At 40.1% G+C, this 15,244-nt stretch overlaps 1 protein-coding gene across 11 annotated transcripts in view; it reads left to right on the top strand.

Moving 5' to 3' along the window:
- Nucleotides 1-15,244, top strand: part of LOC138262033 (phosphatidylinositol-binding clathrin assembly protein-like) — a 464,917-nt gene that overhangs the window by 107,900 nt on the left and 341,773 nt on the right. For all 11 annotated transcript variants that reach the window (XM_069211744.1, XM_069211714.1, XM_069211706.1 and 8 more), the window contains exons 3-6: nucleotides 4,543-4,618; nucleotides 13,781-13,883; nucleotides 14,035-14,128; nucleotides 14,706-14,817. In XM_069211744.1, coding sequence (XP_069067845.1) covers nucleotides 4,543-4,618; nucleotides 13,781-13,883; nucleotides 14,035-14,128; nucleotides 14,706-14,817 — 385 coding nt within the window. The remainder of the gene's footprint in view (nucleotides 1-4,542; nucleotides 4,619-13,780; nucleotides 13,884-14,034; nucleotides 14,129-14,705; nucleotides 14,818-15,244) is intronic.

The following is a 15,244-nucleotide window of genomic DNA, read 5'->3' as shown; positions in this document are numbered from 1 at the left end:
GTGTGTTTTTAAAACTACTTAAAGACTCTTTTTGATTTTTAATTTATAACTTGACTTGTGTATGGTGGATTTTTGTCGTTTTGGTCTTGTTTTGTTTAGATAAATATTTCCTATTTTTCTAAACCTGTGTTGTCATTTTGTAGTGTTTTCATTGAGTTACTGTGTGTGTTGGTACAAATACTTTACGCCTAGCACTCTGAGGTTAAGCCTACTGCTCTGCCAAGCTACCAAGGGGGTAAGCAGGGGTTAGCTGAGGGTGATTCTCTTTTACCCTGACTAGAGTGAGGGTCTTTGCTTGAACAGGGGGTAACCTGACTGTCAACCAAGGACCCCATTTCTAACAGTATCAGTCATTGGTTCTCTTGCCCTGTGAATGATGGCATTGTCTTCTCACAAGTACACATCCACTTGAAAATGTATGGTTGCCCAGTCCTTTAGTTTTCAGTTTTCTCTTCTTACAGTTCCCCTTTCATTTTTTTTAGCTTTTCCTCTTTTTATTTAAATTTTTCTAAAGAGGGTACTACAACTCTTCAGCCAGTGCTGATAAGCTGCATGCTGCTCGTCTCGTCTGCAGTACACCACATCCTACGCACTCTCTTCCTTTAAAACAGGAGGCCACTATGCAATGCTATTATCCATTGTATATCATTGGAACTTTAAAACAACAATATACTATTTGCAAAACCTCTGCAACACAGACACCTGTGGCTGTTCAGTTTAGTTATTGCAAGCATTTACCTGCCTTGTTTAGATGGCAGCATGTATTTTATTTCTCTGCATGTATACTTTAAATTATCTTGCATGCGTATTTGAGTTTTTGTGCTTTATTGCAATTGTGCCAGAGGGTGAATGTAAGAATGAGTCAGTGGATGGATGAATGGATCCATGATTGCAAAGGTGAATGACAGAGTACATGTATGAGTGATAGAAAAGACATGTTGGTTCATAAACCAGACCTACTGCCTTTGCTGGTGCTTATTGTATTCAGGTTGTGGTTGGGACTCTATGATGGAGTGGAAGGAGATGCGTATTGCACCCGGAGAATCAGACCACGGTAGACAACTGGACAGTGGCCATTAAGAAGAACAGAGAAAGACAATAATGCGGGTGAGGAGGAAGAGGAACGCTTGTTTCATAATGAGCCGTTCAGTCTCTGATGTGGGAAATGCTGAAGTGTGCACAAGTACAAGGAATGACGAGGTTGGGCACAGGTCACTGACAAAGTGATATTTAGTAGAACAGGATGATCTCGATATCCACCGCACAAATGCTGTCATTCAGATATCTTACTTGAATAGTTTGTTTTCACATTCACAATGTGAATTTGCAATGTGTTACTAGTTGTAGGTTTCGGAGGAGAGATTGGGCTGGGAGAGTTTTGGATACTACTCTAATGGTTGGCTTTCAATGGGGGACCAGATGGGGTTAATTAGCGAACACTGTTTCTGGAGAAAAATTAGGGTGACTTTGATGAATGAGTAGTTTTCCCCCTGAGCTGCAGCGGAGTTGATTTACTGCTGGAGTTAGTTGATTAAAAGGAAGTTTGATGACTGGTGCTTCTAGGGTTGAACGATGAGGCAGAAGGGAATTTAGGGAGAGTTGAGAAGGGGAATGGTGGGGGATATATTAGTTACAGTAGTTTGGTATTATGTGCTCATGGGTAGGAAGTGACAGAGAAGTCAGGAGGTTGAGGGACGTAAAAATCTGAAGTCTAAGATCATGAGATTGCCGTTGAGATGAGATTAACTGGGGTTTATGTTGATGAGATTTCTCAAGCGTCCTAAAATTGTCATTGTATTCTTGCAGAACAACCATCATATGCACAGATATTTACATTTACTAGGCAGGATTTGCTCCAAGTGTCTCATTCATGTGCGTTTCACCACATGTTCAGAGATGCCTGCATAACATGTGAATACAAATTATAACATTTGGGATTGATAGAGCATAGTCGGGTATAAGGTTGCTCCTGTAGGCTTGTACACCTTCCTGCCCGATTATGCCTCTTTATTTCCACGTCCCACTCTCAGCACAGTTTAAAGAAGTGCTGGGAACGTTGCTCACCGAATACCCTGGTGGGGTACTTGCTGATGGTCGGGAACTTCAGTTGAGTCATGGACATGGAAATTGATAAATTGGTAGAAAGTGGTGAGGACAGACCCAGCAAACTGTGGAAATAAGCCTCAGTGATGGGACTGTCTGATGCATGCTGTTTCAGCAATACAAAATTATTTTTCATAAATATATGATCATAAATATAGTCACATTTTTCTAATTTTATTTAAAATATGTTTGTTTTTGTACAGTCATATTAGGTTTAATTCTTGATTTGAGTTTCCCAAGTTCAGTTTGAAGTAAGAGGAGAGAGCTACTCACAGTGAATGTTTTCAAATCCTGCTCTTTTGTATTGAGTGCTACTGTTTGTTTCTAAACCAAATTCAGAATACTCCATTTGAGGTCCCGGGGAAATATTTTAAATGGATAAAGAAAAAGTTAACGGGATGCACGTATATTACTACGAATTGCTATAGACATGATATACTTGGAAGTATTTGAGAACAGTTGAGAAACCCTATCATAAGGAACTACTATTTGGCCTCAATACTAGCTGAAGCAGTGACTGGCTCTTTTCACTGTAGAAAAGCTCATCAGCTTTTTTAGGACGGAGGTGATGCGACATATTTTCACATTTTCACATTTTATATGGTGGATGGTTAAGCACCTAGAATAGCCAGTGCAGTGTTGAGGAAAGCCATTTCGATGATAGAGTGGAAATGCAAGTTAAGAGCACAAACTCCACTTTGGGTGTATACTAGATTTCAGCAGGTGGCAAATCTTTGGGTACCAGCAGTTAATGTTTAGCAGTGCACCAGACAAACACCTATACACCACAAACCCTACATCTTTTGATGTGACCCGTTTATGGAAATGATATCTCATCTAAAAGGAATACACTTGGGTTGCACTGCCTCGCTTAATATTGTAATCATGGTGCTGCGAGCTCCTGCATATTCTTATTGTGTTTTATTACAATAAATTGGACCGCTGCTATTGCCAAGTTTAGTGCGCCACCAAAGATTTGCCTTTTTAAGTTGTATTCGTTTTCAAACGCAACCTATTGAAAATATGGGCTTGCCAAGCAGATACTACAGATTGGGCATGAGAGCGCAGTTGCTACCTTACCATGCATAACCAACAGAAAAAGAGCTTAAGGGAGCAGTGATGAAAGAGGGTTTTTGGCTCTGTCCATGCGCGGTCCATCTGGAGTACAGCAATGGATTGGGTAGAATATGCCTCCTACCTTAAAAGGCAGTACTTTTTGCATTTCACTTTTTGCCTTGTGGGAACGCTCATACTCACTACAGCCAAATTTATTTAGCTGCTGTGACTAGCCAGCGGTTAAGGCTATTGGGCCGATCAGTTTAAGTTGCAATAAAGACAGTATACCTGCTGTAATAACAAAAAAGCATACCTTAAAGCCAACTGGAGTTTAACGAGGATTGTTTTTATACCATATAGAGCTACTGCTATAGAGCTCTATTTTGCGAGATTACACGAATCTCACTGGTTACCGTAGTTGGCAAGGGTTTTGTTGTTGGTTGCCTCCTCTGACAAACTCTGGTGGTAGAAGATTCACCCCACCTGGTGGTGATTGTGTTTGTTTCCTAAACAGGTGTGTAAAGCATTCAGGGTCATGGCAGTAACCTTCCGTACAGGCAGAATCTGAACTTCTCACGCATTATGAGCTGGTCAGCTACCAGGGAAAAAAGTTTTTAATGAGAGGTTTTTGACCAGGAATGTTGCCACTGTGGTATTTTTTTATTTTTTTTTAAATTCAGGTTTTTGATTCTCCCACACGTCAATACGGCTTGAAAAATATCAGACAACCACCCAAAAAAAGCTGTGCTAAATTTTGTGTTTCATACTTCGCTTGAGCGGATTGGGATTTGTTGTTTATAGAGCAAATTGTCTACTGGTTTTCTAGTCAGCTTTTGCTCAGGGAGATTTCATTTTTTATGCTAAAATAAAGTTACTTTGCATCACCTTCCTGACAGAAGGTGGGGACTGTGTGTGATCACAGAGGCTGTGATTATATGGCAGCGTTGAGACCTTCTCCCAGTTATTGAACTATGTTACGTTTTAATTATTTGTAAATGGTGACGTCTTCTCAGTATCTTTTTCTGGTTCCATATTTCAGTTTTTTCAATTAGCAATGCTAAAATGTAAAAAACAAAAACACAGGTTGTTAAAACACAAGTTTATCTGTGAATTTTGTTTTCCTCCCCTGCGCCATTGTTTTCTAGAATTGCTAAAGAAATGTAAATTTGTGTTCTTTGATCAAGATTGCCATCACTGTTAGTGTGATTAAGGTTTCATGCTTTCTTGCACAAGCATTCTTCCCCTCTCTCCCCCCCAGACTTCTCACTGTAGGTAGATGTAGGATCTTTTTCGTATAGTCATTTTTTGTTTAATTTTAGTTAAATGCCTATTGCTTTTAAAAGGAAATGTAAACCAATGTATTCTGTTTATTTTTATTCACAGAGATTTATTCAGTATCTTGCATCGAGAAACACATTGTTTAATCTAAATAACTTTTTGGATAAAGGTGCCATGCAGGGTAAGATTTTTTTTTTCTTCTGTTTAGGTGATATACATTTGAGACCTTGCTAACTGTGTAAATTGGTATGTAGCATAAAGCAGTATTTTAATGAAATGCGTTAAAATGACAATGTACACTTAACTGGAATTGAGTTGAACCCCCCATTGTCTTTTAAACAGGCCTGTTTAAAGTGAGAGGTGATCTCCAATCAAATATAATTCGATACGTCTAACATGCATATATTTGCAGAGTGCTCTATATTATACACTTTTTCAATGTTACCTTTGTCCAATTAACCACCATTATGCGAGGTTACACAACTTCCTCGACATATGCACTGTAACAGTTACTGATTTATTATATTCCTCCTTTGACTGAAAGAAAGGTTTTGTGCTTTAAAAGAAATACCTTAGGCTTCTATTCCCCACAATATTTGTATGCTGATATGCGGTGCTTCTCAAGTATATGCACCTATGTAGATACCCAGGTGATTTCTAATAAATACATTTTATCAGACCCCTTGCACATTTTTATATTTGCATCTGAAGTGTTGTACTGATATTTTTGTTTAAGACTGCACAGATGTAACACAGATAATTTGCAGTTTTGAAGACAGGGCGTAGCAGATGGGGGATCTTAGACCTACATGCTCTTACTCTAATTCTGAAGGCTGTAAAGACACCTGTGGTCCTCTGTCTCAAGCCCTGGTACCCATTTTGCTCACTCTGGTGCTACTCTTATAGTTTCTGGTGCAGCATCCCGAGGACCAGCGTATAGCATCTGTCTCACAGACCCTACAAATCTAGATGCTTGTCCTGAGTTCGGACCCAACCACACTAGCTGTTCCTTCCGGGGTAGCTGATTCTCCGGTGTATTCCCTTCTTGGGCCCCTTTCGTGCAAGATGGCTCTCTTGGGAGAATTGAACAACAACCCTGACACCAGTTCTAAGCCTATATCCAACTGAGCTGTCTCTTAGTGTGGCTTTGTGTGCTTACAACGCGCTATAGATTGACTGTGTCCATGCCCCAAAACACGTATGTTTCGATCTTTGGTATGTTTTTCGATCCCAGTCACTAGATGGCAGGCTAATTCACATGTGAACGTAGAGTAGTCTCAAGCTTCAAAATTACTGTTAAGATAAGTAACAATTTCCTCCCCTATGCACATTTCTCATGACCCACCATACTTTGCTCTCACATCCTTCAATGCCAATGGGATGGAAAGTTCCCAAAATAGATGTGATTGGGTAAGGCTTTGCCATTTGCTTCCTAGGATTTCATGTTCGGGTACTCCGATGTATTTTCTGTGCTCAATGCAGGATGTACAGTTCTCTATCATGGTATCTTCATTAACATTCTTATACACTGAACTGTATCATCCATTTTTAGGATCCTGACGTGTTTTGTAAACCAGAGTACAAACTCTAAAGGTATCAACACAAAATTCCTTTATGAAGGTTGAACAAACTTGGTTAAAACACACAACAGCTTAGCAGGCCCAACTCCTTTTCACATTTTAGTTTTTTCTTGTTTAAAAGGGGACAGTTTGTCATTCCATGCAGTTTCATATTGAGAAAATGAATGGGAAAGTTTGTCATTGACACACAGTCACTTATGGAGAAAACTCCATTGTAACTCTGAGGCTCCCTGTGACCACCACAATCCTAGCAGCACTGTTAGTCACAGGCTTTTTTCCAACTCTGAGAAGGATCCCAAAACAAATGGTTCGGTCTTTTTGTTTTATTTGGGGGGAGGGGGCATTTTTATGCTTCACCTGGTTTCTTTAACATTTTTCACAGGCACTGAAATAATGTTTCTGACAGGTAAGTGTTTAAACCCCAGTTTACACATTTTCCCTCTGTTGCTGAAGAACCCTGTGTTTTCATTGTGGGACTTAATGGTAAATTCTCATGGTTTCCTCCAAAATCTCGTTCTAGGCATTTTTGGTTCTATGGGGAAAATGTGTTTTTTATTATTCCACAGGTATGGACATACTGAAAAAAATCTAATAGCCATTTTTGCTATGGGGTCCTATGGTCTTCCAGAGTTGGCTAGGTTTCTCAACTTTGTGAGGGCCACTGCAGGACATAACCTGTAAAGGAGAAATGGTCCTACCAAAGTCTTTTAGTCCTTCCCTTTAATACGCAGAAAAAGGTCTTTCTGGACTTTCCTGTCTTTCATTTTGCTTCCCAAGAAGACCTGGGTATTGATGAGGCGTCCTCAACCTATAAGAGTATTGGCCCTCAGCATTGAGTAAATGGGACCCTTGACCTCGAGGTTATTGCTCTTGAAGACATCAGAAAAGGTTGATGTTACCTGAAGGATTTATTGATAATCAAAGTAGAAACAGGTTTATATGCTGCATAAGGGGCTTGAAGCCTTAGCCCGTGCTTCAGTGTCTTGTATGAGTTTAACAGCTGACATGCTAGCCTAAATCCCAGAATCTGTGATAGTTTTGAGGTCACTGTGCATCTCTCCTTTCTTTTTTGCGTCATACTAGTGGGTGTCTCAGATGTTTGTATGGCTTCTGAAGATCCCTGTGCACCTATACTACAAGACCAGTACACCTTTAGGTGGCTAAACATATATATATGTATGATGGCATGTGTAGCTGTAGTTACACTTGCTTTGCATAAGTCCGCCATCTAGTGTAGGGCTCAGAGTGTTAAAAGTTGTATTTCTTCAAAGAATATTTTCGAGTTACGAGATCGAGTGACTTCTTCTCTCAGTGATAGTGTACATGGGCATTGAGTCCTTTGTTAGATTGTTTTCTCTCCAGCGTCTGGTTCGGACATGTTTCCTCTCCCTCTGGTGGATCCGGGTTTGGTATTTCTCAACTTTATTCTATCTTTTCTATAAATGTTGGTATAGTTTCTATTGTGTTTTCTTCTCTTATATTCGATCGGATTTAGATTGTCGGGGTCGATTTCACGCCCTTAGGGGCAACCTCACCTTTCTTGGACCTACTTCGATATCAGGCTGATGGAACAAACTCAGTTTCGATACTGTCCTCTGTGTCACGCCAAATTCCCATACACCGACCAGCATTTGGTGTGTAATATGTGCCTGTCTCCGGATCACAGAGAAGAGACCTGCAAAGCCTGTAGATCGTCTCGATCAAAGAAGACTCCCCTGGACCAAAGAGCGTGTCGGTTAGAGATGGCGTCCAAGTCAACAGATGGAGAAGATCACACGCAGGAAGAGGTGGGACAACACACAGCCTTCTCCGTTAGAGATTCGGACTTAGATCGAGATTCTGATGAACACAGCCAGTCCGGTGCCGTACAGGAGTACATCAGCCCCTTCGCATCAATCGGAGACCTTTAAAAGGACTCACGCACTGGTCATCGGTCCTCCACTACCTTAGGGCCATGGTTGGGGACGAAAAATACATCCCGATGACCAACCTTCACAGAGAACACCCAAGACCAAAATGCATTCAGCACTGACCAAACAGACTGCTATTGAGCTGAAAATCGGACATATCCTTTTTGGAGCTGAAAAAATCAATACCACTTTCGGAGCCAACATTTTCAGTCAGAGTCAAGCAATCCGTATCAAAACCTTCGGAGTCGAAAACCATCAGTAGTAAGCATACTGCAGCTACAGAGGAGTCCTGTACATTAGAGTATATTTTAGAGGTTATGGATGCTAAACAGCTCAAACGTCATATACAGAAGGAAACGGAAAGGATCATTGCTTCTCCTTCTGTAACCATTAAAAGAAAACTGACTTTTCCGGAGACCTTGAACTCTGGGCCTCCACTAAAGAGCCTTTAAAGAAAAGGAGGAGGAAAAGGCTGCACAACAACCTCGGCCTTCACGACTGCATTCTCCTTCACTTCCTTCTACCCCACCACAAACACTCCCACCTACGCAGTCTACACAGTTTTGTCCACAGACATCATCAACATCACCTCATATGGATGACCTAGGTGATGTTCAACAAGATATAGATCCATGGGACCTATGTGATCCTGAGCCCATTCTTTCTAATGATCCAGATCTATACTCAACAAGATCATATTCACCTGAAGATACCACTGCCTATATTCAGTTAATAGCTAGGGCAGCTGCATATCACAATGTTCAGCTGCATACTGATTCCATTGAAGAGGATTTCCTGTTCAGTACAGTAACATCCACACATAAGGAGTACCAATGCCTCCCCATGCTTCCAGGCATGCTTAGACATGCGTCAGACATTTTTAAAGAACCCGTTAAAGCTAGAATCAGTACAACTAGGTTTGATAAAAAGTACAAAGCTGCACCCTCTGATCCAGTTTTTATTAGGACTCAATTACTACTTGCCTGTATAGTCGTGAGTGCAGCAAGAAAACAGGCTAATAGGCTAATAGTTAGCCTACAGGAGATGCTCCTCCTTTAGACAAAGAAAGCAAAAATTAGATGCAGCAGGAAAAAGAGTAGATTCACGGGCTGCGAACCACTGGAAGATTGCAAATTCCTAAGTACTCCTGGCAAGATATGACAGCGCCCACTGGGTCGAGATGGAATAGGTTTTACAGTATCTTCCACTGGAGCATCAGAAAAGAGGGCAACAAATAGTAATGGAGGGACAAGCTATATCTAATGTTGCAATTAAATGTTCTACTTACACACTGATACAGCAGCAAAAGGGGTAAACACTAGTGTGGTGATTAGGAGGCATGCTTGATTAAGATGTTCAGGTTTTTAATCTGAAATACAACAAGTTGTCTTGAACTTGCCTTTGATAATGAGCACTTATTCAGACCAGAGGTGGACACTACCATGGAGAAGCTCAAAAAGGATTCAGAGACAGCTAAAGGCTATGGGTGCACTATACACCACACCCACTAGAGGCACTTTTCGTAGGCCACAATTTATAGGTGGGTTTAAACAATCTGCTACAGAACCATCCAGCTCACAACAGAAACAGGGCTCTTATTTCTACACCAAATGTTCATTCAGTGGCTCTTACAGAGGATCTAATAATAGAGGAAGAGGGAAAGCATCTGCTTCTAGAGGTTCTTCTACCTCACAAAACAGTGACTTATTAAAAATCCCCACAGCGCATACACCTCCTGTGGGAGGAAGACTGGTAAATTTGTATCCACAATTGTACAACATCACTACAGACCAGTGGATTCTATCAATTATCCAACATGGCGATTGTCTAGAACTCCTCTCCATTCCATCAAACATTCCCCCTTGTTCCCACAAACTCTTTCAAGACCATCTCACTCTGTTGAAGGAAGGGGTACAGTCCCTTCTTCTCAAAGGGGCTATATAACCAGTACCTGTGTCCCAACAAGGATCAGGAGTTTATTCACTTTACTTCCTCATACCAAAAAAGGGCTGTTCATTAAGACCAATTCTAGATCTCAGGCATTTCAGTCTATACATACTCTCAGAGCACTTCCATATGGTCACTCTGCAAGATGTTATTCCCCTACTACAGCAAGGGGATTACATGACCACATTGGATTGCAAGGATGCTTATTTCCACATACCCATACATCCAGCACATCGAAAGTATCTAAGATTTGTCATTGCAGGAAATCAGTACCAATTCAAGGTACTACCATTCGGGGTAACCACAGCACCAAGGGTATTTACCAAATGCTTAGCAGCTTTTTTTAAGAAGACAACACAAACATGTCTTCTCATATTTAGACGACTGGCTAATAAAAGCCAATTCAATTCACACTTGCCAGCAGCACACTCAGTACACTGTCAATCTTCTACACAGTTTGGGATTCACAATAATTTACCCTAAAACCCATCTTCAGCCATCACAAATACAGCCATATCTGGGAGCAATTCTGAACACTTAGTCAGCATTAGTATATCAAAACCCAAAGAGGATTCAAGCCTTTTCTCATCTCTCAACTGCAACACCGACATACTTATACTGTAAAGTTAGTGAGGCAACCGTTGGGAATGATGGCATCTTGTATAGCCATCGTTCCCCACGCAAGACTACACATGCGGCCAATGCAGCAGTGTCTTTCCCAAAGGTGGTCTCAGTCACAGGGTCATCTTCAGGATCTAGTGTTGTTGGACCACCAGACCCACTGCCCTCTGCAAGGGTGGAATCCCACCAATCTTTCAAAAGTGCGGCCCTTTCAGGACCCTGTGCATCAGATCACACTTACAACAGATGCATCACAGATAGGTTGGGGAGCTCACCTCAACAAACTCCCCATACAAGGGAAATGGGATAACACTCAACAGACTTATCATATAAATTACTTGGAATTATTGGTAGTCTTCCTAGCACTCAAGGCATTTCTTACACAAATCTCACACAAGGTAGTGTTCGTACGCACAGACAATATGACAACAATGTATTATCTACAAAATCAGCGAGGGGGGGACACTCATCTCAACTGTCCCTTCTAGCTCAGACATTTTGGAAGTGGGCAATTCACAATCCCATTTAATTACTGGCAGAATATCTCCCAGGAATGGACAATCAATTAGCGGACCTAGTAAGCAGGACACAGCAACAAGTCCACAAATGGTAAATTCACCCATAAGTACTTCAAAAATACTTTCAACTATGGGTAACACCAGAGATAGATCTCTTTGCAACCTCAGAAAACTCAAAAAGCCAAAGCTTTGAGTACAGATACCCACACCCAGAGTCCAAGGGCAATGCTCTATGGATCATTTGGTCTAAGCACTATTTTGTCTTTGTGTAGGGACTTAAGAGTCATTCCACCCAGAGTTCCTCCAGCCCCTGTAGATAATCTAAATATTGTACTCACAAGGCTTATTGGTCCACCATTTGAGCCCATGCATTCTTGTGCTTTACAGTTTATTTCATGGAAGGTTGTTTTTTTAGTAGCCAGAACTTCTTTAAGAAGTGTTAGCGAGATTAAAGCGTTCACCCTAGAGGAACCCTTCTTCCAAGTACCCAAAGACAAAATAGTACTTGGAACAAATCCAAAATTCTTACCTAAGGTAGTTTTTACCTTTTCATATTAATCAATCAGTGGAATTTCCAGTCTTCTTTCCACAACCAGTTTCTGTTGCTGAAAGAGCTCTACATACACTGGATGTTAAGAGCTCTTATGTAGTACGTTGACAGGAGAAAAAGCTTAAGGATATCAAAAAACTATTTAAAGCTTTTTCAGAACCTCACAAATGTAATCCAACTTAAAAAATGGATTAGCTAGACGAAGAGTTAAGTGTATTTAAACTTGGTATATTAAAGCCAGAAGATAGATACCAGTAGCTCCTACAGCACACACTACCAGGAAAAAGGCACTTCTATGGCCTTTTTTAGGGAACATTCCAATAGCAGATTTCTGTAAAGCTGCTACCTGGTCTGCACCACACACACTAAACACCTCTGTGTAGATGTTTTAGCTCACCAACAAGCAAATGTTGAACAGGCATTACTTAGGACATTATTTAAAGCTACTCCAACTCCTATAGGTTAGCCACCACTTCATTGGGAGAAGACTGCTTTATAGTCTATGCAAAGCATGTTTATCTACAGCTACACATGCCATTGAACGGAAAATGTTACTTACATAGTAGACATCTGTTTGTGGCACGTAGTTCTGTAGATTCACATGCGCCCTCCCTCCTTCCCGGAAGCCTGGGGTCGTTGTGGTACAACATACTGTAAATATGCACATACATTGCATGGACAGCTCTTTTACTTATCATCTACTTATATATATACACTCTTTACTTTACCCACCTGTGGGAAAACAATCTAACAAAGGACTTGATGCCATGAGGAGTCACTCCATCTTGTGACTCAAAAATATTTTTTGTAGGGAAACAACTTGTAACACTCTGAGCCCAACACTAGATGACGGACTTAGGCAAAGTATGTGAATCTAAAGCACCACGTCCCGAACATATGTCTACTGGGTAAATATATACCCACCACCTCCCATGGAAAGGAGAATGGTATAATTCAGCAATAGAAATGTGTTCTGCCAGACTGTAACTCCTTCAAATTTCACACCACTAGCTAACAGGCTTGCTGCCCCCAAAGGTTCAGTTCGCATTCTAGATCTGACTCCCTTGAGATCCAGGAAGTCTGAACTAGTCGATTGATGTTTGAGCCTCAACCTTGTATTATGCCACAGAGGCATGTTTAACTAAATTTACAATCCTTTGGAGCCGAGGCGTTTTAAGTTCTTTAGACATTAAAGATGATTCTTGAAGGGTCTAACAGCAAAAAGGACATTCTGCCACTCCAAGAAAATAACTTTATTTATTTATAATTACAGTAGTTTTCTCATTTGAAGGAAATATGGGTCTGTCTGGATTTTCATTAAGGCTATCCTGTAAAAAAAAGTAAAATACTTCAAGGTCTTGAAGTATCAGATGCTCTTTCATCTTAGTTCTTCACCTTCAGAATTCAGTGGGAATTCTGCTCATGATGGGCTCCTAGCAAGAGACCATCGAATCGCTGCAGTCTCTTCAGGGTTTATGAGGAGAAGTTTGATGGCCATTCCATCCATAGATTTGATGCTGAGTCTGAAGGAGTTTGCCAGACCTAATGAGGCTCGGTAGATTTGGTGAGACCCAGCCCTCACTCAACCTGTTTTGGCAAAAGATGTGGTTTTGAAAAACAGGAGACCAACAATGCCATCTCAAGTTACAGAAAGAAAAATCCAAGCTGCTGAGTGGTAAAATATCTAGAAACTCTATTAGCTTCACAAAGGGCTAAGCTGCCATACAACTTTGCATGCTGCTTTTCAGATCGATGAGTCAAGATTGCGAAATCTGCTAATATGGGTTAACTACACTGACATTGTTAAATTGATGCACAAAGTGAAACAATATTGACTACGTGTTATGTATTTCCCACAAATAGTAATATTTTGTTTTTACCAATTAAATCCTTTTTCAGCCAGAATTTTTCTAAACAAAAATCTTTGAAATGTAAATTTTTTTTTCAAACAAAGAGCCTTCATATAATCCAGCATTAATAGGGATTCTTGGTTTTTGTGAGATCATTTCACTCCTACCAACCGCTTTTATTTCCAATAGTCAATAAACTGAATATTATATTGAACTGTTAATTATCACCTTACATTAACACCTCACATATGTAACGTTGCTCACCTATTATGTTAGATATATAATAAAAACAATGGCATTTTAATAATTAATGGTGAACTAACCGGATACTTTTAACAACTGTATAGTGACATAGTGTTTCTTTCAGGTTATGACATGTCAACTTTCATCAGGCGGTACAGCAGATATTTGAATGAAAAAGCACTTTCCTACAGACTAGTAGCAGTTGACTTCACCAAAATGAAAAGAGGGTATGGCATTTAATATTTTAGGTTTTGACTTGATTAGATGCACCATTTTTTTCTATCTGTTGTGTAATTTGCTCTTATTTGACAGCAGCAAACTAAAAGTCTTGAACTAACACTTAATAAATTATTGTATCATTTGCTTAACTATTTGTAGGATAGATGGCGTGATGAGGACCATGAATACTGAAAAGCTGCTGAAAACCCTTCCGATTATTCAGAACCAACTTGATGCTCTTCTGGATTTTGATGCAAGTTTTTTCTATATTTATCTTCTTAACCATAACAGTTGTATAGACAAAATGCTCAGCCTGTGCTTGACATGTTATGATGGCTTTTTATAGTAATCAGTCACTGTTATGCAATATTACTAGTTTAATCATCCTGTAAACATCTAGTGTTTCTATGTCGCTGCAAATTAGTACTTTGTGTGTGCTTGTCATACCCAGTGACTGGAAAAGCATGTGTCTTGTGGGTTTGGAGCTAAGAAAACTGTCTTGCTTTACACGTCTAACATCTTGCGTGGTAGCACGCTTCACTTACCCTGTGGTCCTTAAATGTTGGATTGCTGTAAAAATAACCCATCTGATCTGATAAAAACATATTTTTACAATGTCTGCTAATTCAGATGCTTTACATCCTAGTGATCATAAACTGTTTCAGTATAAAAGCTAATTCACTTATTCTCAACTTCCATTGTCAATCTTCTTGAACAGGAGAGAACATTATGTTGGACAAACACATAGGTAGAGTGTTCATCATTGGCCTTGCTGAAGTACTTCAGTGATGAAAAATCTCACTTGGTCTACCATTTTCCTTTCTTCACAGGCAAACCCAAATGAGTTGACTAATGGTGTGATAAATGCTGCCTTTATGCTTCTGTTCAAAGATTCAATTCGACTATTTGCAGCCTACAATGAGGGCGTTATTAATCTACTAGGTAAGTGGACATAAAATTTCAAAAGGATTTTAGGCATGTTTAAGTGAATGAATGCAAACACCTCATTGTTTTGATTTGCATCAGTAATATTTGTGACCTAATGGGTAGTGCTTTTGACTACGCACAGATGCATATTTGTGAACATTAGCATAAAAGGAAGGGATATTTTCACGTGAATTAAGCTGGCTTAATGTAGATGAAAGCTCAAGAACTTATGGGTTCTCTGTGGACTTTAGCACCTTGTAGGAAAATGCCACTGTTGGCATGGTTACCCCCTAACTTTTTGCCTTTTGTTGATGCTAGTTATGATTGAAAGTGTGCTGGGACCCTGCTAACCAAGCACCAGTGCTCTTTCCCTAAAACTGTACCTTTGTCTCCACAATTGGCACAGCCCTGGCACACAGATACGTCCCTTGTAAATGGTACC

This window comes from Pleurodeles waltl, chromosome 2_1 (assembly GCF_031143425.1).
Source record: "Pleurodeles waltl isolate 20211129_DDA chromosome 2_1, aPleWal1.hap1.20221129, whole genome shotgun sequence".
Taxonomy (NCBI): domain Eukaryota; kingdom Metazoa; phylum Chordata; class Amphibia; order Caudata; family Salamandridae; genus Pleurodeles; species Pleurodeles waltl.
Note: the sequence above shows the minus strand (reverse complement) of the source record. Positions and strands in the feature narration are given on the sequence as shown.